Source organism: Mirounga leonina, unplaced genomic scaffold, assembly GCF_011800145.1.
Source record: "Mirounga leonina isolate KUSES-001 unplaced genomic scaffold, KU_Mleo_1.0 Mir_114, whole genome shotgun sequence".
Taxonomy (NCBI): Eukaryota; Metazoa; Chordata; class Mammalia; order Carnivora; family Phocidae; genus Mirounga; species Mirounga leonina.
Window position 1 is genome coordinate 28,620,865 of NW_023270265.1, and position 24,272 is coordinate 28,645,136.

Consider the following 24,272-nt stretch of genomic DNA (forward strand, 5'->3'; position numbering starts at 1 on the left):
TCACTAAATTTCTACTAGGAGCATCCATCCTCAATGCGGTCTTTCAAAACAGCAATAGTAACTTTACAGTAGATTACATATAAAACATTAACAATGTAAGCTTTCAGCTAAATTTCTTTTAATCTCTCCTTCTACCTTCCCTGTTGGACTGGTAAAACTGCTTATTAATCTTCCAATTCACAGATGACTAGAACATCTCTTTGCTGAGAAAAACGAAGGAAAAAGAATAATAAACTCACCCTTCCTTAGACATTCTCAAAGATCTACTTCCTCTGGATGAGAATACAGGATCAACAAACAAGCTTCACTGATCTCTTGAGAACTGTAGCTCATTTGTTAAAGCACAGAGAACTCAGGCCCTGAGAGGCCCAACAAATTCGGGCACAATGCCGAACCCTAACCAGGCAATATCTCAGTGACTAATAACCTCAGCTTTAAATACTTAAAAACCTAAGAATAATAGAAAAAAACTAGAGGGTAGAAAAAATAACTAATGGTCTGAAATGTTTAAGACTGCCCAGTTTAGAAAGGCGACAATCCAAATGGCAAGTTCCCCTAAGAGACAGGAATCGTTACTGGCAAACACACAGAAAAAGCAAATTTACCCCCTAATGAGGCCTGCCAACAGTACGCAAACAATGTGAGTTTCACAGAATGGAGCGGCCCTAGTCAGTCCAAATCATTTTTAGTTTACTCTGGGAGAGGGGGAAAAAAAAAATCAACAGGATAAATAATACTATGTTTTAATTCTCAATTAAGTTATTTCCTCCCTTAGAAAATGAACAATGTGAACTACAGAAGAAGGAAGTATTTATATACCGATCATATTACAGGAGGAACATAAAGTATTTCCACACTGAGGTCTTTTTTTCTGATCATTAACTGCTTTTAAAGAAAACATCTGTGTTCACAAATATTTTACTCAATTGCCTGAAAATTTCAGCTCATGTGGAAAGAAATTTACAGATCTCTGGCATATGCGGGATAAATCCAGAACATTCTAAAGGTTAATTCCAAATCTCAAAGCAAGTTGGAAGTTTGAAAGAAAAACATCTGCAACATTCTTACCTCCTGATCAATATAATGTATAGGGATTATGCAACAAGGGGAAAAATAAACAAGTGTGCTAAAGTCTAAGAACACTGAAATGACAAGTATATCCTGCTAATGGTGATTCAAATTAAAAATATACATACCTTAAAGAAATACTACACGAATTAAAACTTTGAATTAAAAAAATTCTTTAAATATCACCTAAATATTTTACTAATAAGGTTTCTATTAGCTATTAAAATGTGTAGTTACCATAACTAAAAGCAGTATATCTGAAACAAAAATAACACTGTACGTTAAGTATACTTGAATAAAAAATTTTTTTTAAATAAAGCACTATCTAAATACTATAAATTTCAAGCTAGAATTATTTTCAGTTTATTTAGAAAAGCAGTACTGTATAATGGAAGGAGAATGAGCCCTGGAGCAACTAGGTTTAAATTCTAGCTTCTCCACTTTCTGGCTCTGGAACCTTGAATAAGTTACTTACCCTAAACCTCATATTTTTTATCTACAGAAGACAGGTAACATCTGGTAGGGTTGTTGTCTGTCATTTTTGAGTACTCAAAGAACTATTATAACTTCAGATGTGGGGGTACAGGAAAGCAACTGGGTTGCTTGTCAAGCATTATCTCACCAAAACATCTCTTGGGAAATACTTTTTTAAAAATCCCGTTCTCGGGGTGCCTGGGTGGCTCAGTCATTAAGAGTCTGCCTTCGGCTCAGGTCATGATCCCAGGGTCCTGGGATCGAGCCCCGCATCGGGCTCCCTGCTCCGCGGGAAGCCTGCTTCTCCCTCTCCCAGTCCCCCTGCTTGTGTTCCCTCTCTCGCTGTGTCTCTCTCTGTCAAATAAATAAATAAAAATCTTTAAAAATAGAAAAAAAATAAATAAAAATCCCGTTTTCAAATTGTATATGAAGATGAAGGACTTTCACAGACTCTCCTTAACCCAAATTCCATAAATACAGAATACAAACAATATGGAAGAATAATGCTTAAAACTGCCAATTTCCCATGGCTTCCCGGGATTTTCAGTATGTGGCTCAGTGTGGTGGAAATAAATGTAATTACTAGTTTAAGGCTTTACTACTACTTGCAAAGAGAAAGGAAAACAACAAGTCTCACTTGAACAAATGGTATACACATTTACATGAGCTTCCTATGCAAACGATAAAGCACTGAGATGATTAGATCTTTCAAACTCCATTCATATAGTCAAGAAATATTCACTGAATCTCTATGTGCCTGGTACCTATAATACAAAGATGAACATGGCAGTCCTTGATTTTAAGGTATTCGAAGTCTAATGGAGGAGACCCACTCACAAAGCTTAAAAACAGTGTGTAATTATAGTATTAGAGATATGTACAACAGAGAGATGCATCTATATTCTCTTGGCTGAGTCTTACTGAAGAGCAAAATGCCCAAGTTGTTTTTTTAAACTGACAATGTGCGGGGCACCTGGGTGGCTCAGTCAGTTAAGCCTCTGCCTTCAGCTCAGGTCATGATCCCAGGGTCCTGGGATGGAGCCTCAGGACCATCTCCCTGCTCAACAGGGAGTCTGCTTCTCCCTCTCTCTTTGCCCCTCCCCCTGCTCTCTCTCTCTCCTGCTCTCTCTCAGATAAATAAATCTTAAAAAAAAAAAAAGAAAAAGAAGAAAACGAAATTAAATGGAATAATGCAAAATGTTAACCTAAGGCCCAGGCTCTTAACCACCATGCTAAAGGATTAGCAGGTATTAATCAGGCTAAAAGGAAAAGAGTGAGTGGATAACATTTCAACAGAAGAGTAACTATGAATGAAGAGCAGCATAGCAGACATTATGATGTATGAAAAAACCTAGACTCAGTTCAGAGTTAATGAAATACAGAGTTGAGGAAGTATCTAAATAAATAAATAATAAATAAATAAAATGTATTGAGAAGGGACTATAAAGATGATCTCCAAACTACTAATCACCTAAGAGAGAGGAGTGAGGGTGAAAAGGTAAATGAAGAGGAACTGAACAGACATTTCAGTCTGTATTTCTGTACTCCTGAATATTATACAGTAAGAATTTACTTGGATGTCACCTAAATATTTTTAAACACTGTTAAAAAATAATTAAGAGATTAAAATTTGGGATTATCATATTGAACTGAAATGGTTTAACTTCTGAATAGATGCATTAACAATTAAAATTCTCTTTTAAAAAGCCTTGAAAGGAGGGAGTTGGAAATAGAGCCAGGATGTACTTCAGGTCTTGACTCTCAAACCAAAGTTCTTTAAGATTTAAATGTTTCCTATAAAAACTGGAAACTATAAAAAGTAACACAGCATATTTAATAAAAGATTCCAAAATGAAACTCTGACCCAACTAAAAAGAGAATTAGTAAACTAAAAGGTAGGTCTGAAATACCTTCGAGAATGTAACACGGAGAGAAAAAAGGACGGAAAATACAAGAGAAAGAATGAGAGAAGAGAGGACATAGTGCTAACGTCTAACGTATGTTTATCAGAATTCAGAAGGAGAGGATAAAGACAATAGAGTAGGGACAATATATGAAAAGATAATGACTGAGAATTTAGGAAACCAATTAAAGACAAGCATAGTATCAAGAACTCAAATGAATCCCAAGCAAGATAAATAAAACAAATCCAAAGTTTATTAGTCTCCAACTCGAGAAGGAGTATGTATGAGAGTGACACTTTTGATATGCCTTTTGCATAATTTTTTGTTTAAGATTTTATTTATTTATTTGACAGAGAGAGACAGCAAGAGAGGGAACACAAGCAGGGGGAGTGGGAAAGGGAGAAGCAGGATCCCCGCGGAGCAGGGAGCCCGATGCGGGGCGATCCCAGCACTCTGGGACCATGACCTGAGCCAAAGGCAGACGCTTAACAACTGAGCCACCCAGGCGCCCCACCTTTTGCATAATTTTAACTTTAATAACAGATATAATGTGATGAAACAGGATGTATTATTAGGTAGTAATATATATTATATTAAATGATAATACAATTAAATCAGTAAGAATGGAAAGAAAAAAACAAAAACAAAAACAACAGGGGTGTCTGGGTGGTTCAGTTATTAAGCGTCTGCCTTAGGCTTGGGTCATGATCCCAGGGTCCTGGGATTGAGCCCTGCTTTGGGCTCCCTGCTCAGCGGGAAGCCTGCTTCTCCCTCTCCCACTCCCCCTGCTTGTGTTCCCTCTCTCGCGATGTCTCTGTCAAATAAATAAATAAAATCTTAAAAAAAAAAAAAACACAACTAAAAAACAAACTAACAAATGAACCTAATTATACTGCATACAACTACCCTAACCACACTGTATAGAAGAACAGCAGGAAATAACTAATCCAAATAACTTAAAACAAAAAAACAAAAAACAGCATTTGATTATATACCATTAGTCACTGGTAGGGTAAGTAAGAAAGTAGAAGTACCGCAAACAAATCCTAAACTATTTAAAAGTTTGTTATGGTATGAGCAAAGCAATTAAGAAACTACTGTAGATGTATTATTAGATTGAGCAAATGAGTAAATATGTTGATGTTGTGAAGAACCAGGGTTCTTGCTACAGAACAACAGATAATTTCATGGAATGAAAGTAAACAAGAAGGAACCTTCTTTGGAGAAACTGGAATTAGAAGCAATTAGAACTCATGATTTCAAAAATATGTGTAAGAATGTGTACTCAGTGAAAATAACAAATAAAGGTAAAGACATCTCTGTGGAGACAAATGCGTGGCTCAGTCAGTTAAGTGTCTGCCTTCAGCTCAGGTCATGATCCCAGTGTCCTGGGGTCGAGCCGCGCATTGGTTTCCTTGTCCAGCAGGGAGCCTGCTTCTCCCTCTGCCTGCCACTCCCCCTGCTTGTGCTCTCACTCTCACACTCTCTCTCTGGAAATAAATAAATAAAATCTTTAAAAAAAAAAAAAAAGACATCTCTATGATACTCCACCCAAAATAAGCAGAACATACTTTCTTGTCAAGTACATATAGAAGATTATACAAGATAGGCTACATGTTAGCCCATAAACCAAACCTCAATAAATTTAAGAGGACTGAATCATACAAAATATGTTCTCCAAATATGATGGAATTAGGCACAAATCAGCAGCAAAAAGCATCTGGGACATTCACAAATAGGTGAAAATTCAACAACACATTTCTAAATAACCAATGGGTCAAAAAGAAATCACAAGAGGAAACAGAAAATTCTTAGAGATCACTCAAAACAAAAACAAAACGTATCAAAATTTAGGGGATGCAGCAAAAGCTTATTGATAGGTAAATTTATAGCATTAAAATGCATTTATTAAAAAAGAAGAGGGGCACCTGGGTGGCTCAGTCAGTTAAGCAGCCAGCTCTTGATTTCAGTTCAGGTCATGATCACAGGGTCCTGGGATTGAGCCCCACATCAGGCTCTGTGCTCAAAGGGGAGTCTGCTTGAGGATTCTCTCTCTCCCTCTGCCTGTTCACACATGGCTCTCTCTCTAAAATAAGTAAATAAATCTAAAAAAAAAAAAAAAAGAAGAAGAAGAAGAAGAAGAAACATCTCAAAGCAATGACCCAACCTTAAACCTTAAGAAATTAGAAAGGAGCACATTAAACTCAAAACAAGCAGAAGGAAGGAAACAACAAAGATCAGAGCAAAGATAAACAAAAGAAAACAGAAAAACACTGGTGGAAAAAAATCAGTGAAACAAAGGTTGGTTTCAACAATATAACAACATTTGGCTATTACAATGAAGAAAAAAAAGACTCAAATTACTAAAATCAGAAATGAAAGCAGAGAATTACCAGTGACCTTAAAGAAATAAAAACAAATATAAGGGAATACTATAAACAATTGTATGCCCACATAATAGATAACAGAAATGAAATGGACAATTACCTAGAAACACACAAACTACCAACACTGACTCAAAAAAAAATAGAAAATCTGAATAGATCAATAATAAGTAAAGCGATTAAGTCAGTAATAAAAAAAATCTCCCAACAAATATGAAAACTGAGGGGCGCCTCGGTGGCTCAGTCGTTGGGCGTCTGCCTTCGGCTCGGGTCATGATCCCAGGGTCCTGGGATCGAGCCCTGCATTGGGCTTCCTGCTCTGCGGGAGGCCTGCTTCTCCCTCTCCTACTCCCCCTGCTTGTGTTCCCTCTCTTGCTGTGTCTCTGTCAAATAAATAAATAAAATCTTAAAAAAAAAAAAAAAAGAAAACTGACAGCTTCACTGGTGAATTCTATCAAATGTTTAAAGAATTAACAACAATCCTTATCAACCTCTTCCCAAAAATGGAAGAAGAGGGAGCACTTCCCAGATCATTCTATGAAGCCAGTATTACATCTTTTTTTTTTTTGAAGTAGGCTCCATGCCCAGCGTGGAGCCCAACATGGGGCTCAAACTCATGACCCTGAGATCAAGACCTAAGCTGAGACCAAGAGTCGTATACTGAACCAACTGAGCCACCCAGGCGCTCCAAGCCAGTATTGTATCTTCATACCAAAGCCAGATAGGACATTACAAGAAAAGAAAAATACAGAACAATATCCCTTATGTAGATACAAAAAATCCTCAACAAAATACTAGCAAACCAAATCCAACAAAGTACAAAATTACATGATCATTTCGATAGACACAAAAAGGCATGGGACAAAATCCAACACCCTTTCATGATAAAGACATTCGACAAACTAGGAATAGAAAGAAATCTCAAACAATAAAAAGGAACTTCCACAACCTAATGAAGGACAGCTATGAAAAACCTGCAGCTAACATCATACTTAATGATAAAAGACTGTAAGATTTCTTCCTAAGGTGAGGCAAAAGAAAAGGAGGTCTGTGACCGAGCAATTGCACTACTGGCTATTTACCCCAAAGATACAAATGTAGGGATCTGAAGGGGCACCTGCACCCCAATGTTTATAGCAGCAATGTCCACAATAGTCAAACTATGGAAAGAGCCCAGATGTCCACAGATGAATGGATAAAGAAGATGTGGTATATATATATACAATGAAATATTATTATGCAGTCATCAAAAAAATGAAATCTTGCTATTTGCAATGACGTGGATGGAACTAGAGGGTATTATGCTAAGCGAAATATGTCGATCAGAGAAAGACAATTATCATATTATTTCACTCATATGTGGAATTTAAGAAACAAACAAAGGATCATAGGGGAAGAGAGGAAAAAATGAAAAGACAAAACCAGAGGGGCTCCTGGGTGGCTCAGTTGTTGAGCGGCTGCCTTCGGTTCAGCTCATGATCCCAGGGGCCTGGGATCGAGCCCTGCATTGGGCTCCCAGCTCAGCAGGGAGTCTGCTTCTCCCTCTGCCCCTCCCCCTACTTGTGTTCCCTCTCCCACTATGTCTCTCTCTGTCAAATAAATAAATTAAAAAAAAAAAAAAAAAGATGAAACCAGAGAGGGAGACACACCATAAGAGACTCTTAATCTTAGGAAACAAACAGGGTTGCTGGAGGGGAGGTGGGTGGGGGATGGGTAACTGGGTGATGGACATTGGGGAGGGTATGTGTTGTAATGAGCACTGGGTATTACTTAAGACTGATGAATCACAGACCTGTACCCCTGAAACAAATAATACATTATATGTTAAATAATTGAACTTATATTTTTAAAAAATAAAATAAAATATGCAAAATCCTTAAAAAAAAAAAAAAAGAAAGAAAGAAAAGGATGTCTACTCTCACCAGTTCTATTCAGCACTGTACTGGACATTCTAGCCAGAATCAGGCAAGAAAAAAGGCCTCCAAACTGGTAAAGAAGTAAAACTATTCTTATTTGCAGATGACATGATCTTATATAGAGAATCACTAAAGAATTCATAAAACTATTAGAGGCAATAAACCAAGTTGAAGAATACAAAATCCGTATATAAAAACCAGTCATATTTCCATAAACTAGCAAAGAATAATCCAAAAACAAAATTAAGAAAACAATTCCATTTACTATAGCACCTGAAATCATAAAACACTTAGGAATAAATGTAACAAAAGAAATAGATTTATGCACTGAAAACTACAAATTACTGTTGAAAGTGTTTAAAGAAGATCTAAATAAATGGAAAGATATCCCATATGCATCAATCAGAAGACTTAATATTGCTGAGATGGCAATACTCCTCAAATTAATATACAGATTCAATATAATCCCTATCAAAATCCCAGTTGGCTTTTTTATAGAAATTAACAAGATAATCCTAAAATTCTTATGTACATAGGTGGACCACAGAAGAGCCAAAACAATCTTGAAAAGGAAGAACAAACCCAAAGGACTCACATCATCATTTCAAAACTCAACACAAAGTCATAACAATACTGTGTAGTACTGACCTGAGGAAAGACAAACAGATCAATAGGATAAAACTGGGAGTCCAGAAATAAACATACACATCTACGACCAACTGATTTTTGACAAGGGTATCAAGATCATTTAATGTGGAAAGAACAGTCTTTTCAATAAATAGTGCCAGAATAACTGGATATTCACATGCAAAAGAATGATTTTGGACCCCCATCTTGTACCATATAAAAAAATTGGATCGGGGCGCCTGGGTGGCTCAGTTGGTTAAGCGACTGCCTTCGGCTCAGATCATGATCCTGGAGTCCTGGGATCGAGTCCCACATTGGGCTCCCTGCTCAGCAGGGAGTCTGCTTCTCCCTCTGACCCTCCCCCATCTCATGCTCTTTCTATCTTATTCTCTCAATAAATAAATATCTTTAAAAAAAAAATTGGATCAAAATGGATCAAAAACCTAAATATAAAACATAAAACTATAAAACTTTTCAGGCACCTGGGTGGCTCAGTCAGTTAGGTGGTTGCCTTTGGCTTAGGTCATGATCTCAGGGTCATGGGATCAAGCCCCACGTCAGGCTCCTTGCTCAGCGGGGAGTCTGCTTCTCCCCTGCCTGCCGCTCTCCCTGCTTGTGCTTGCTCTCTCCCTCTCTCTCTCTGTCATATAAATAACATCTTAAAAAATGGTAAATTTTAAAAAACTATAAAACTCTCAAAAAAAAAACATTAAGTGTAAATCTCTGTGACTTAAGATTAAGCAATGGTTCTTAAATATAACACTAAAAGCACAAGCAACAAAAAATATAGATAAACTGGACTTCATCAATTTTTTTTAAAGATTTTATTTATTTATTTGACAGAGAGAGACACAGCAAGAGAGGGACCCCAAGCAGGGGGAGTGGGAGAGGGAGAAGCAGGCCTCCCGCAGAGCAGGGAGCCCGATGTGGGGCTCGATCCCAGGACCCTGGGATCATGACCTGAGCTGAAGGCAGACGCTTAATGACTGAGCCACCCAGGCGCCCCTGGACTTCATCAATATTAAAAAAAAAAATTGTGCTTCAAATGACACTACCAGGGAAGTGAAAAGACAATCCACAGAATGGGAGAAAATATTTGAAAATCGTGTAGCAGGCATAGGTTTGGTATCTAGAATATATAAAGAGCTTATACAACTCAACAATTAAAAAAAAAAAAACCTAAGAAATGGCCAAAAGATCTGAATAGACATTTCTCAAAAGAAGATAAGCAAATGACAAAAACATTAAAAATTGCTCAATATCATTGGGACGCCTGGGTGGCTCAGTTGGTTAAGCGACTGCCTTCGGCTCAGGTCATGATCCTGGAGTCCTGGGATCGAGTCCCGCATCGGGCTCCCTGCTGAGCAGGGAGTCTGCTTCTCCCTCTGACCCTCCCCTCTCTCATGTGTGCACTCTCTCTCACTCATTCTCTCTCTCTCAAATAAATAAAATCTTAAAAAAAAAAAAATTGCTCAACATCATTAATCATAAGGAAAATGGAAATCAAAATCACAATGAGATACCACTACTTGCATATGCTAAGACAGCTCTTAAAAATAACAAATAAGTGTTACTGTGAGGATGTGGAGAAATTAGAACCCTCATCAACTGCTGGCAGGAATGTAAAATGATGCACCTACATGGGAAAATAGTTTGACAATTCTTCAAAATAAGTTAAACATAAAGTTACTACATGATCCAGCAAATCCCACTGCTAGATATATAGCCTAAAAAACTGAAAACAGGTCCATGCAAAACTTGTACAACACCATGGTCATAGTAGCATTATTCATAACAACCAAAAGATGGAAACAATCCAAATACTAAGCAACAGATGAATAAACAAAATGTGCTTTATATCCATATAATGGAATATTACTCAGCCATTAAAGGAATTAAGTATCAAGTCCTGCAGCACATGGATGAATCTTGAAGACATTATATTAAGTAAAAAAGCCAGATACAAAAAATACCATATATGATTCCATTTATATGAAATGTACAGAACAGTCAATTCCATACAGACAGAAAGTAGATTAGTGGTTACCAAGGGCTGAAGGAGGAAGGAATGAAGAGTTATTTTTAGTGGGTAAGGGATTCCTTTTTGGATTGATGAAAATGTTCTGGAATTAGTGGTGATGACTGCACAATCTTGTGGATATACCAAAACCAATGAGTTGTATACAAGTGTAAATTTTATGGTATGTGAATTTTATCTCAATAAAAAATTACATTTTTATAGTTAAGAACATCTGTTATCAAAAGATTATTGAGAATAAAAGGCCAGACAAAAACTGGAAAAATCATAAATATCTCATGTCTACAAAGTATGTACAAATACATATACAAATGTTCACAGCAGTATTATTCATAAAAGCCAAAAAACAGAAACAACCCAAATGTCCACTAAGGAAACAAAATGTGATATATCCATACAATGGAATATTATTTAGCAATAAAAAGGAATGAAGTACTGATACATGCTACAACAAGGATGAACCTTGAAAATGTTATACTAAGTAAAAGAAGCTAGACACAAGAGGACCACACACTGTATGATTCCATTTACATAAATGTCCAGAATAGGCAATTCCATAGAGACAGGGTTGCCAGGGGTTGGAGAGAGAAGAGAATGGGGAGTGAGTAATAATGAGTACAGGGTTTCTTTCTGGGGTGATGAAAATGTTCTGGAATTAGACAGTGGTGATGGTTATTATACCACTCTATCAATATACTAAAACCCAGTGAATTGTAGGGGCGCCTGGGTGGCTCAGTTAGGCATCTGCCTTCGGCTCAGGTCATGATCCCAGGGTCTTGGGATTGAGCCCCATGTCGGGCTCCCTGCTCAGTGGGGAGCCTGCTTCTCTCTCTCCCTCTGCTGTTCCCCCAGCTTGTGCTCTCTCACTCTCTCTCTGTTAAATAAATAAATAAATAAAATCTTAAAAACAAAAAAACCACTGAATTGTATACTACCACTTTATGTTATATGAATTATAACATAAACTTTAAAAAGCTGGGTTTTTAAAAAAGAATATATATGGGGGGCACCTGGGTGGCTCAGTCGTTAAGCGTCTGCCTTCGGCTCGGGTCATGATCCCAGGGTCCTGGGATCGAGCCCCGCATCGGGCTCCCTGCTCAGCTGGAAGCCTGCTTCTCCCTTTCCCCCTGCTTGTGTTCCCTCTCTCGCTGTGTTTCTCTCTGTTAAATAAATAAATAAAAATCTTAAAAAAAAAAAAAAAAAAAGAATATATATGGGCGCCTGGGTGGCTCAGTCAGTTAAGCGACTGCCTTCGGCTCAGGTCATGATCCTGGAGTCCCGGGATCGAGTCCCGCATCGGGCTCCCTGCTCAGCGGGGAGTCTGCTTCTCCCTCTGACCCTCCCCCCTCTCATGTGCTCTCTCTCTCATTCTCTCTCTCTCAAATAAATAAAAAATCTTAAAAAAATATATATATATAAAGACAAATAAGAAGACAATCAAATTAGCAAATGACTTAAATAAGCACGTCACAAAAGACGATATCCAAATGGCTAGTTAATATATGAAGAGGTATTAACCTAATTATTCTTCAGAAAAATACACATTAAAATCAAAGTGAGATGCATTACATATCCACCAGAGTAACTTGTAAATTAAACATACAATCCAAAACATTAATATTACAGCATTGGTGACACTGCTCTCATGCATTATAGGTAGAACTGTAAATCAGAACAATCACTTGGGAAAATTATTTTTCAGTATCTACTAAAACTAAACAATAAACCTATGGCCTAGCAATTCCATTCTTGGTAGAAACCAAGAGCAAAGAGTGCATATATCCACCAAAGACATGTTCAAGAATGTATATAGCAGCATTATTCTTTTTCCCCAGATTAAAATACAATAAAATTGAACTTTTGGGGTGTATGTGTCTATGAAGTTTAATACATTTACAGATTCATGTAAGAACCACCACAATCTGAAATCAAAACAGTTCCATCAGCCCAAAAAACACACTTCCCCTCCTCTGGCAACTCCTAGAACCTACTGATCAGTTCTCCATCACTATATAGTTTTGTCTTTGAGAATGTAATATACTCCAACAGTATGCAACCTTTTGAGACTGCCTTCTTTTTTTGTCTTTTTTTTTTTTTTTAAGATATTATTTATTTGTCAGAGAGAGAACACAAGCAGAGGAAGGGACAGAGGGAGAGAGAGAAGCAGATTCCCCGCTGAGCAAGGAGCCCAATGCGGGACTGAATCCCAGGAGCCTGGGATCATGACCTGGGCCGAAGGCAGACGCTTAATTGACTGAGCCACCCAGGCGCCCCAGGACTGGCTTCTTAGACTCAGCATTATGTCCTTGAGAGTCATCCAGGTTGCTGTGTCATCAATAGTCTGTTCCTTTTTCCTGAGTTATATATATATTTTTTTAAGATTTTATTTATTTGACAGAGAGAGACACAGTGAGAGAGGGAACACAAGCAGGGGGAGTGGGAGAGGGAGAAAGCAGGCTTCACGCTGAGCAGGGAGCCCGATGCGGGGCTCAATCCCAGAACCCTGGGATCATGACATGAGCTGAAGGCAGACACTTAACGACTGAGCCACCCAGGCGCCCCTTCCTGAGTTATATTTCACTGTAGGTATACTGCATTTTACTGTTGAAGGATAATTGGGTTGGTTCTAGTTTGAAGCAATTATAAATAGAAATAGTATAAACATTACTCATGTAGTTTTTTGAGTGAACGTAAGTTTTCATTTATCTAGGGCAAATATCTAGAAGTAAGATTTTGGGTCACATGCTAAGGGTCTCTGACTTCATAATAAACTACCAAACTGTTTCTGCAGAATGGCTATACCATTTTGTCTTTCTACCAGCAATGTATGAGAGTTCTAGTTGCTCCATATCCTTGATAATATCAAGTATTGTTTTATTTTAACCACTGTAATAGGCATATGCACTGTAGTTTTAAGGCACTTCTCTAATGGCTACTGATGTTACACATGTGTTTTTATGCCATCCATATATCCTGTGTAGTGAAGAATCAGTCTTTTGCCCATTTCTTCATTGGGTTGAATTTAAACTTCTTTATACATTCTGGATACAAGTCTTTTATCAGATGGGTGACTTACAAATATTTTCTCAGTCTGTAGCAGCCTTATACTTAATAGCTAAAAACTGAAAAAAGCCCAAAGGCTCATAAACAGAAAATGGATGAATAAACTGTGGTATGCTGATACCACAGAATGCCACATAGTAATAAAAACGAACAAATTACTGATACACACAAAAAAATATGGATGAATCTATCTCTCAGACATTACTTTGAATAAAAGAAGCTCTACACAAAGAGTCTATGAAGGTGAAATATGCTATCTAAATAGGAGTAACATTTCCTCAAACTGTGTTTATTACACGATTTCATTAAATCAAAGATCTGCTATCTCTTCTCTCTCTCCCTTGTCACCACCATCCCTTTTCTACTTTACTTTAAGGCAGGTTTTTGGAAGAAGCATATAGGGAATGGTGGCAGAGAAACAAACAGAATGTTTTAGGAGCCACCATCTTCTTCTGAACAATAAAGTTTAGAGAATTTGTATTCCATAAATTTGTATCACCACGCATTATGAAAAGCACTTACATCTAGAAGACACAAAGAATACCTATGATGTAAAAAAAAAAAAAAAAGGGCATGTGACTGAATTTTTTAACTTTTTATAGTGAAATAATTACAGATTCATATCAGTAGTAAGAAATAATACAGAAAGATTCCCCCTTACCGTTCACCTAGTTTCCCCCAATGAAAATATCCTGCATAAATATAGTACATTATCACAACCGGGGATTGATATTGACACAATTCACCAACTTTATTCAGATTTCACCAGTTTTACAAGCTTTCATGTATGTAGAGCCTTTGTGTAATCATCACTAGAGTCAAGACACAAAACAGTTCCAGTCACAAGGATTCCTTGTGCCATTGTTCTACAGCTATGCCCACCACCCTGTACCCACCCCAATCCCTAAACCCTTGCCACCATTACTCTGCTCTCAATCTCCAGAATTTTCTCATTTCAAGAATGTTATAGAGGGCGCCTGGGTGGCTCAGTTGGTTAAGCGACTGCCTTCGGCTCAGGTCATGATCCTGGAGTCCCGGGATCGAGTCCCGCATCGGGCTCCCTGCTCAGCAGGGAGTCTGCTTCTCCCTCTGATCCTCCCCCATCTCATGCTCTCTCTCTCTGTCTCATTCTCTCTCTCAAATAAATAAATAAAATCTTAAAAAAAGAATGTTATAGAGATGGAATCATATACTAGGCAACCTTTTGAGATTGGCTTTATTAACTAAGCATAATTTTCTTGCTATAGCAAAGTTGTATTGATAGTTCAATCCTTTTTATTGTTGCATAGTATTCTATAGATCTAATGTTTTAGGCAAAATAAATAGGCTAAAAAAAAACCTTACCAGCCCCTGAATCTTCATCTGTCATTCCTTAGGAATGTGAAATACTAATCAAAACATTAGAATGATATAATAGGAAAAAAAGTTTAACAGTTCTGATAACTCTACCTCACTCTTCTTATTCTGACAAGATATATGCCATCTGTAGATTATTTAAGGAACACAGCTCCTTGACATTCCCGAGGACCTATATTTTCCATGTGATTTTGAATTTGTAAGATGGCTACTGAAATCTTAACTTATTTTTTTTTTAAAGATTTTATTTTATTTATTTGAGAGAGAGAGAATGAAAGAGAGAGTATGAGAAGGGGGAGGGCCAGAGGGAGAAGCAGACTCCCTGCTGAACAGGGAGCCCAATGCGGAACTCGATCCCGGGACTCCAGGATCATGACCTGAGCAAAAGGCAGTCGCTTAACCAACTGAGCCACCCAGGCACCCCTTAACTTATCCATTTGAATATGAGAATCCAAACTAAAATGACAGGTTAATTCAGCTTAATCAATGACACAACTAAAAACCTAAATGACATTCATGTGATATCCATAAGTAGTTAAGTGACAAAGAAATTAAACTTTATCAACCTGGCAGTCTCTCTCTGTATAAAACCTAATACCTGTTTTTTATTTGAAATTAAAAAAAAAATCATAACCACTTTTAATTCTATCAGTGTGCCAAGCTACAGGTACTACAGTTCCTTTTTATTAACTTTAAACATATATAATTTAAAATCTGATTAGAGAAGAAACTATTATTCAACAAATTTAAATAACCACTGGTATGGCTTTGGAAGTATAAATTTCAATTAAAAATTTGGGGTGGGGTAAATATATAAAGAACTTCAAAGACAAAGTGATTGCAATGTCTTTTAAAATAAGGCAAGAGACTGCTTAACCAAAAATTCACAAGCCCAATTACTTATCAAATTTCAGTTCAACATGATAAAAACCACTGCTGAATTCATAAGCTGCATTCATAAAGAAAGAACCAATTCCCTTACAGAAATTCTTCTACACTATAATCATCAAAATAAAGGAAAAAAACAAATACCTGACTTCAGCATCCTGGGTACAAACATGGAGAGCAGATGAAAAATCTAATTGTTCCATTGTTGGATATGGTAGATACAAATTCTGATCTATTTTGATCACTGTCAGATTCTAGGTGTTAAACAAGAAACTATTTAGGAGATAATTGTCTAACTTGCCTCCTTCAAGCCACTGTAACACCTGAGCAGCTCAGCCTATCTTCTGACCATACAGCAAAACTATTCCAATGAAGGGTTTGGCCCAATGATTATCCTCACCCTAGAAGACTCAACAACCATAATAAGGAAACGGAAGAAGATCAACAGTCATACCTTCTGAAAACCAGTTTCTTAATGACTCATGACCATCATTTTTAAAAGACTAATATTAGCAAGAAAAAAGCCGGAAGTTAGACGTTTATTTACTTAACTAAAAATATTTAGCTTCTTCTAAAAAGGGAATTCTAAAGCATCACATACAATGTAGTTTATGACAAGTGATCATCATAGTAACCAATGATAAATTACCAACTCCAATAAATGTCTTTAATAAAAAGCCCCAGAAACAGAATATTCTACAAATTGACTTAACTATAAAACTAAGATAATTTCCTTTTAAATGGTTTCTATTAAAAATTTTTAACTAACAGGGGCAACTGGGTGGCTCAGTCAGTTAAGCCTCTGTCTTCGGCTCAGGTCATGATCCCAGGGTCCTGGGATCGAGCCCCGCATCGGGCTCCCTGCTCCTCGGGAAGCCTGCTTTCTCCCTCTCCCACTCCCTCTGCTTGTGTTCCCTCTCTCGCTGCCTCTGTCAAATAAATAAAATCTTAAAAAAAAAATTTTTTTTAACTAACAAAAGCAAATTCCTGCAAGAATTCAAGAACCCAAATTTTACATTAAAAGGATATTCTGCAATATGCTACAACATGGATGAACCTTGAGAACATTATGCTAAGGTTGTCACAAAAAGACAAAATACTGTATGATTCCACTTATATGAAGTACTTAGAGTAGTCAAAATTATAAAGACAGACAGTATAATGGTGGTTGGTTGGCAGGGGCTGGAGGAGGGGAGAACGGAGACTTACTGTTTAATAGATATAGTATCAATTGTACAAAATGAAGTTATGGGGATGGATACTGGTGATGGCTGCACACAACAGTGTGAATATACTTACTACCACTAAAGTATACACTTAAAAACAGTTAAGATGACAAATTTATGTTATGTATATTTTACCACAATAAGAAAAAAGAAAAAAAAAGTTTTAAATGATCTAAAAATTTAAATCCTTGAAGCTGTTTTTCCTACTATTTCTATTATTTCAGATTGCACTCTACCATATGAAGAAAGTAGGGTGCAGAGTCTAAAATTTTCCAGGAAATATCATTCTAAATGAGTCAGAAGCATTCAGGCTATGACATATTAAATACAATTATGACACCTGATGTATACTAGATGATCTCTCTTCATTGCATAATTCTGGCCCTTGTTTCCACTGATAAATATCTTATATCATAGCCAAATGTATGTAACATAAAGACAAACAAATTGAGTAAGTATAAAATACCAAGTATTTCCTCTTTCCTTTAGCTTAGAAACAAATGAGTAATTACGAGTTGCTGTAGAGATGTTTTGAGGATTAAATAGACAGAATACTTACCGATGATAGGCTTCTCGCCGATACTTTTTCAGGGCATGCTTATCCATGTTAGCAGGCATATCAGCTGCATTCTGTAACCGATCACTCCAGGAGGTTGTCATTTTATTTCAATTGTATGCTGAATTCTAGAAAAGAAAATCAGTAATTTAGTGGCTTAAGGTTAGTATCTATTTACTGTTATAATTTTTTTTTTTTTATTAGAAAAACTCTAGGGGCACCAGGTGGCTCAGTTGGTTAAGTGTCTGATTGTTGATTTCAGCTCAGGTCATGATCTCGGGGTCATGAGATCGAGCCCTGTTATCAGGCTCTGTGCTGAGCAAGGAGCCTGCTTAAGATTCTCTCTCTCCTCCCTCAGCACCTACCCCCTCACATTTGAACACACTCTCTCTCACACACAAAAAAATAATGTGTATATATATATATATATATATGTATATACATGCAAAAGATCTGAACTGATGTTTCATCGATAAAGATATACAGATGGTAAGTAAGTACATGAAATGATGCTCAACATCATTTGCAAATTACCACCACAATAAGATTCTACTACATGGGGGCAGCTGGGTGGCTTAGTCGTTAAGCATCTGCCTTCACTTAAGGTCATGATCCCAGGGTCCTGGGATTGAGCCCCACATCAGGCTCCCTGCTCAGTGGGGAGTCTGCTTCTCCCTCTGCCTGCAGCTCCCCCTACTTGTGCTCAAATAAATAAATAAAATCTTTAAATATTAAAAAAAAAATATTCCACTACATGCTTGTTAGAATGTTTAAAATTTTAAGATTATTTTATTTATTTATTTGACAGAGATAGGGAGAGAGGGAACACAAGCAGGGGAATGGGAGAGGGAGAAGCAGGCTTCCAGAGGAGCAGGGAGCCCGATGCGGGACTTGATCCCAGGACCCCAGGACCATGACCTAGCCGAAGGCAGACACTTAACGACTGAGCCACCCAGGTGTCCCCTAGAATGTTCAAAAATTTTAAAAGACTGACGATGACAAACTTGGTGAAGAAATAGAGCAACTAGAACTTTAATACACTGCTGGTAAGACTATAAAAATGGTACAAGCACTTTGGAAGTTTCCTATTTCTTTAAAAGTTAAACCCATATCTACTTTATGTCCCAACCCTCCTACTCCTAAGAAATTATCCAAGAGAAATGAAAGCATATATTCATGTAAAGACTTATAAAGAAATATTCATAGCAGCTTTGTTTGTAATAGCCATAAACTAAAAACAACCCAAATGTCTATGAACAGGTGAATGGGTAAACTGTAGTACATCCATACAATGGAATACTACTTTGCAATAAAGAGTAATGAACTACTGATAACATGAATAAATCTCAAAATTATGCTGAGTGAAAGCAGAAAAACAAGACTGCATACTCTATGATCCTGTTTACATAAAATTCTAGAGAGTGCAAACTAATCTATAGTGACAGAAATAAGATCAGTGGTTGCCTAGGGGTAAGCAGTAAGGCAAAGAGGGACCCAGGGAAACTTTTGGGAGGGATATGTTCATTATCTTAATTATGGTGACTATTTCACGAGTGTATACATGTCAAAACTTATTGTACACTCTAAATTTCTGTAGTTTATCGTATGTATTTATTTTCTTAACAATTTTTTTTAAGGATTGTATTTATTTATTTGAGACCAAGAGATACAGAGAGAACATGAGCACGGGGAGAGGCAGAGAGAGGGAGAAGCAGACTCCCCACTGAGCCTGGAGCCACATGTGGGACTCAATCCCAGGACAATGGGACTTAACTAGAGCCGATGGCAGATGCCCAGCCATCTGAGCCACCCAGGCGCCCCTATTGTATGTATTTATACCTCAGTGAAACTTTTTTAAAAGTCATGCTTTTTTTTTTCTTTCCTTAAAAATTAGAGGTAGTAATTACTCCAAGAAAGATTTCCCCCATGTATTTTAACTTTTTTATTACTTTCTTCAAATTATTTGTAGGAAAAATTCAAAGCAGTTTCTTAGGTCATTCATGGACTAAACAAAATATATTTTATTTTAAAAATTCAAGTTATACACTCTCAGCAAAGGTAACATAAAACTTTAGGGGCACCTGGGTGGCTCAGTCTGTTCAGCCTCTGCCTTCAGCTCAGGTCATGATCTCAGGGTCCTGGGATTGAGCCCCACGTTGGGCTTCCCTGCTCAATGGGGAGTCTGCTTCTCCCTCTCCCTCTGCACCTCCCTCTGCTTGTGCGCACACACTCTCTCTCTCTAATAAATAAATAAAATCTTAAAAAAAAAATCTAAAATGTAAACATAAATGATTATCACTAATACAGGATAAAGCCTGCCATGTAGTCTATACAGTTATGTGAAAGTAAGGGGGTTAAGATTTTCTTAAATCATCATCTTCAAACAATTCCTCATGACAATTTTACTATGATCTTACCTAACACATCTTAACATTATATGACAGACTTTTGAACTCTATCCACAGAATCAATCTATCTAATGCTTAACTATTTTTCATAGTAATATTAAAAGTAAAGATGGGGCACCTGGGTGGCTCAGTCGTTAAGCGTCTGCCTTTGGCTCAGGTCATGTCCTGGGATCGAGCCCTGCATGGGGCTCCCTACTCAGTGGGGAGGCTGCTTCTCCCTTTCCCACTCCCCCTGCTTGTGTTCCCTCTCTCGCTGTCTCTCTCTCAATAAATAAAAAAAAATAAGTAAAATCTAAAAAAAAACCCCAAAACGTAAGGATGTAGATGCTTTATCATCTGGCCAAAAAAAAAGAGACAAATTTCTATTAAGTAGGTAAATATTTCATTTGTCACCTGTTTACAGTGTCAAGCTTAAGAGTAGTTTCTTTCAGTAAGGTACAGCAATTACTAATACTGAATAAAAAGCTCAAATTTTAATTTCTTTCAAATACGGTACAGTTAGAAAATTCTTTGTTTCAACATAAAATATACAGCCTGAAAAGTAACAAGTGAAATGAACTTCCAAACATTTGAAATACTGTAGTTTCACGCTTTAAAAATGTATCAGAGGCAAAACATACTCCGTTCCTTTCACCACTAACGTCACCCTCCCCACCCCAGAAAAGGAAACCAGTTGCCCCAACAGCTCCAGGCAACTGCTAAAAACAGGAAGCACAGAGTAACTGAAACTGCAGGATAAACCTGGTTAGCAAAACCATTTTAAATGTTTCAGGTCACATCAGTAATTCACTTAGAAAGGAGCCGCACTTAAGGGGCACCTGGGTGGCTCAGTCAGCTAAGCATCTGCCTTCGGCTCAGGTCATGATCTCAGAATCCTGGTATTAAGCCCCGCTTTGGGCTCCCTGCTCAGCAGGAGTTGGCTTCTCCCCCTCCATCTGCCCCTCCCCCCACTCATGCTCTCTCTCATGCTCTCTCTCTCTCAAATAAATAAAATCTCAAAAAAAAAAAAAAGGAGTAGCACTTAAACACATTATGTAGCACAAGTCTATCTGGCAAAGTGTTTTATACTGCATATTGAATCAAATATTCATTTTTCAATGGAATAAGTATGTCAATATAATAATAGGGTAATGATAACAGTACATAAATATGAACTCTCAGCGTTTTACTAAACTTCACTGGAGGGGTGCCTGGGTGGCTCAGTCAATGGTCGTCTGCCTTCAGCTCAAGTCATGATCCCACCTGGGATCAAACCCCGCATCAGGCTCCCACGGGAGGCCTGCCTCTCCTTCTCCCACTCCCCCCTGCTGGTGTTCCCTCTCTCACTGTCTCTCTGTGTCAAATAAATAAATAAAATCTTTTAAAAAATAAAAATAAAAAAAAATAAACTTCACTGGAATTTATTCTGTTTGAAATATAAAACTTGACATTGCTAAGTTTTATAATCAACCATTCTAAGAACACTGCTCTGAAACTTGAATAAGGATAATCTTGAATGGTTTCTTCAAATTTTCTCACCAGCTTGAAATTTATTCTAATCTTCATAAATACAACTTTAGTTGCATATTACACATATTAAGCTAGTTTACAGAAAAAGAAGAGTTAAAGCTACATTCTCCATTTGTAGGGCCTGGTGCTGAACTATGTAAGCACATTGTGTTTGTGTATGTGTGTGCACACGTGTGTAAAGTAATAAAATTACTTTATTATAGCTGACTTTTTAAAAACATTTCCAGGCGCCTGGGTGGCTCAGTTACTTAAGCGTTTGCCTTCGGCTCAGGTCATGATCCCAGGGGCCTGGGACTGAGTCCCATGTCAGGAGTCTGCTTCTCGTTCGCTATCTCATTCTCTCTCTCTCTCAAAAAAAAAAAAAAAAAAAAAATTAAATAAATAAATAAATAAATAAAGTAAATAAAAACATTTCCTTTGTGGGGTACCTGGGTGGCTCAGTCGGTTAAGCGTCTGCCTTGGGCTCAGGTCATGATTCCAGGGTCCTGGGACAGGGCCCTGGCATGGAGCTCCCTGCTCAGGAGGAGTCTGCTTTTCCCTCTCCCACTGCCCCTCCCCTCACTTGAGTGCACTCTCTCGCTCTCTTTCAAATAACTAAAAAAAAAAAATAAAAACATTTCCTTTGTTGTGATACAAAGGATACTTACAAAATAATTCATATGACCTTGTAACAATTTGGTAACAGTTTTAAATGTACAATCTACATAATTAACACAGGTTATATATGAACTATAAGGTATGCTGAACCAGAAAAATACTGATAATACTGACTATATGATAAGCCTTACCAGTTAGCGCTGTGGACCATTTCTACCAAAAGGAAAATGCACATATGTACAGTCAAGTTTACCAGCTGATGCTGACAGTAAGGGAGAGGCTTCTTCCCTACTATAACCCTTGATAAGTCTACACTGTGGGCATCTGTTTGGGAAGTAGGCACATTTTACACATAGCCCTTGATAACCCTATTCTTTGACCAATGAGCAAGTAAAACCAAGAAAGTATAGTGATCAGTTATTTTTAACAATATGTGTGGCTTAGGGTCCCCTCTGTAACATGACCACAAACAAACTACAAATACATTCCCTAGAAAACAAGGGAAGTCAGATCCAGGTTTAAATTAATTCATCTAACAATACTGCTGAAAATCTAAATCATAGTATCTGTAGTTAATAGCACAGGGGCCAAGGGCTGGCTGCCCCAAGATGGTCACTTTGGCATGAACATTATTTTGAATTAAAAGCAGTCAAAACCCAGCAGATTCAGGAAAAGTGCTTTACCTCCCCCTCATCTGCCTGCTTGTACCAAGAAGAGAGCTATTAACAGAGATTCCCCTACCCAAGACACTTACCTACATAAGGCAATCTTTGTTTTCCAACCATTTCCTCTCACCTTCCTGCTAAGGGTCTTTCTGCCCTTTGTATCCTCAGACCCCTACCCCTCTCCTCAGTTCACACAAGCATCATGTTGCCTGTCTCTGGAATTTCCCTGTCTGTACAGATTCCCCCTATGTATGCTATTAAATTTGATTTTCTCCTGTTAATCTGTCTCATGTCAATATGATTCTTAGTCCAGCTAGGACATTGAAGGACAGAGAAAATTCTTGCTTCCCGACAATAGTGTCATCTCTAATTCAAAGAACAGCACTTTGAAACAAACTATAGCTTTGAAAGTATTTCTGTAACTTTTGTTCCTTCTAATCATAAAAGTAATACATGGAAGAAAATAATCACATAAAGTATTTCAAGATGTAGTAGTCAATTTTCTCCAAAAGGGAGACTCCTTAAAACTGTTGTATGTAAACTGTGTTAAATGTTTCATTACCCTCTTGCCTTTTGAATAGTTCATGACAGTTTTTTGTTCATTTTTCATCCCATTAGTTTCATTCACAGTTCTATCATTTGCCCTGAGTTGGACTATATACATTCCTGTAAAAGGCCAACATTCATACTTTCCACACCAAGTGACAGACAGCTAACAAATTCCAACTAATAAACTCACACTTACCCATCCACACATATTATTTGCTATCCTGTTACCCTGCTTTTTCTTTTTTTTGCACATTAACACTTCCAGACATGATATATTTTGACAGTTAGAGTCAGACCCTTTCTCTAAAACGTAAGTTCCATAAGGGTGAGACTTATTTTGTTTGCTGCTGTAACCCCAGTTCCTTTAACAACAGACTTGATACAGACAGGCACAAACAAATGGAACTCCTAAACCTCTACACTTGGAGGTCTTTGCTTTTTAGAAGCTAATTCTTGTGTAAGCCTGAAAATGCAAGAATATTGCACAAGTTCCTTTTAATGCTCTAAATGAGTCTTTGTGAAATCTTACTTTTGGTTCAGAAACACAAGATTCTTGGCTTGATTAACGTAATATTTTGCTAACATTTCGACATCAGGCCTTGGAACAAAAGGTTCCTTGTTCTCTGATGGAAAATAACAAAACTGAGGAACGATCTTGTCAAGTGAGAAATGCAGTACCTGTTGCCTTGACAATTCTTCTTCAAGCAATAACATGCTCCAATCTCTAGTCTGAAACTAACTGGAAAATACAAATTTATTTCATATGTTCCTAAAGTTCCTAAATATCTACGAAAGAGACCTGAATTCTTTTTTTTTTTTTAAAGATTTTATTTATTTATTTGACAGAGAGATAGCGAGAGCAGGAACACAAGCAGGGGGAGTGGGAGAGGGAGAAGCAGGCTTCCTGCCGAGCAGGGAGCCCGATGTGGGACTCAATCCCAGGATCCTGGGATCATGACCTGAGCTGAAGGCAGACGCTTAACGACTGAGCCACCCAGGCGCCCCGAGACCTGAATTCTGTTATGTTCTCCTCAACATTCTACT

General features: G+C 37.5%; 1 protein-coding gene across 4 annotated transcripts in view; it reads right to left on the reverse strand.

The window, feature by feature from the left end:
• Positions 1–24,272, reverse strand: part of NT5C2 (5'-nucleotidase, cytosolic II) — a 93,242-nt gene that overhangs the window by 60,798 nt on the left and 8,172 nt on the right. For 3 of the 4 annotated variants that reach the window (XM_035028316.1, XM_035028323.1, XM_035028306.1), the window contains exon 2: positions 17,504–17,628. In XM_035028316.1, the coding sequence (XP_034884207.1) occupies positions 17,504–17,604 (101 nt within the window). In that variant the 5' untranslated portion in view covers positions 17,605–17,628. Of the gene's footprint in view, positions 1–239; positions 1,231–17,503; positions 17,629–24,272 lie in introns of those variants that run through there. The other variant, XM_035028332.1, reaches the window with a different exon arrangement.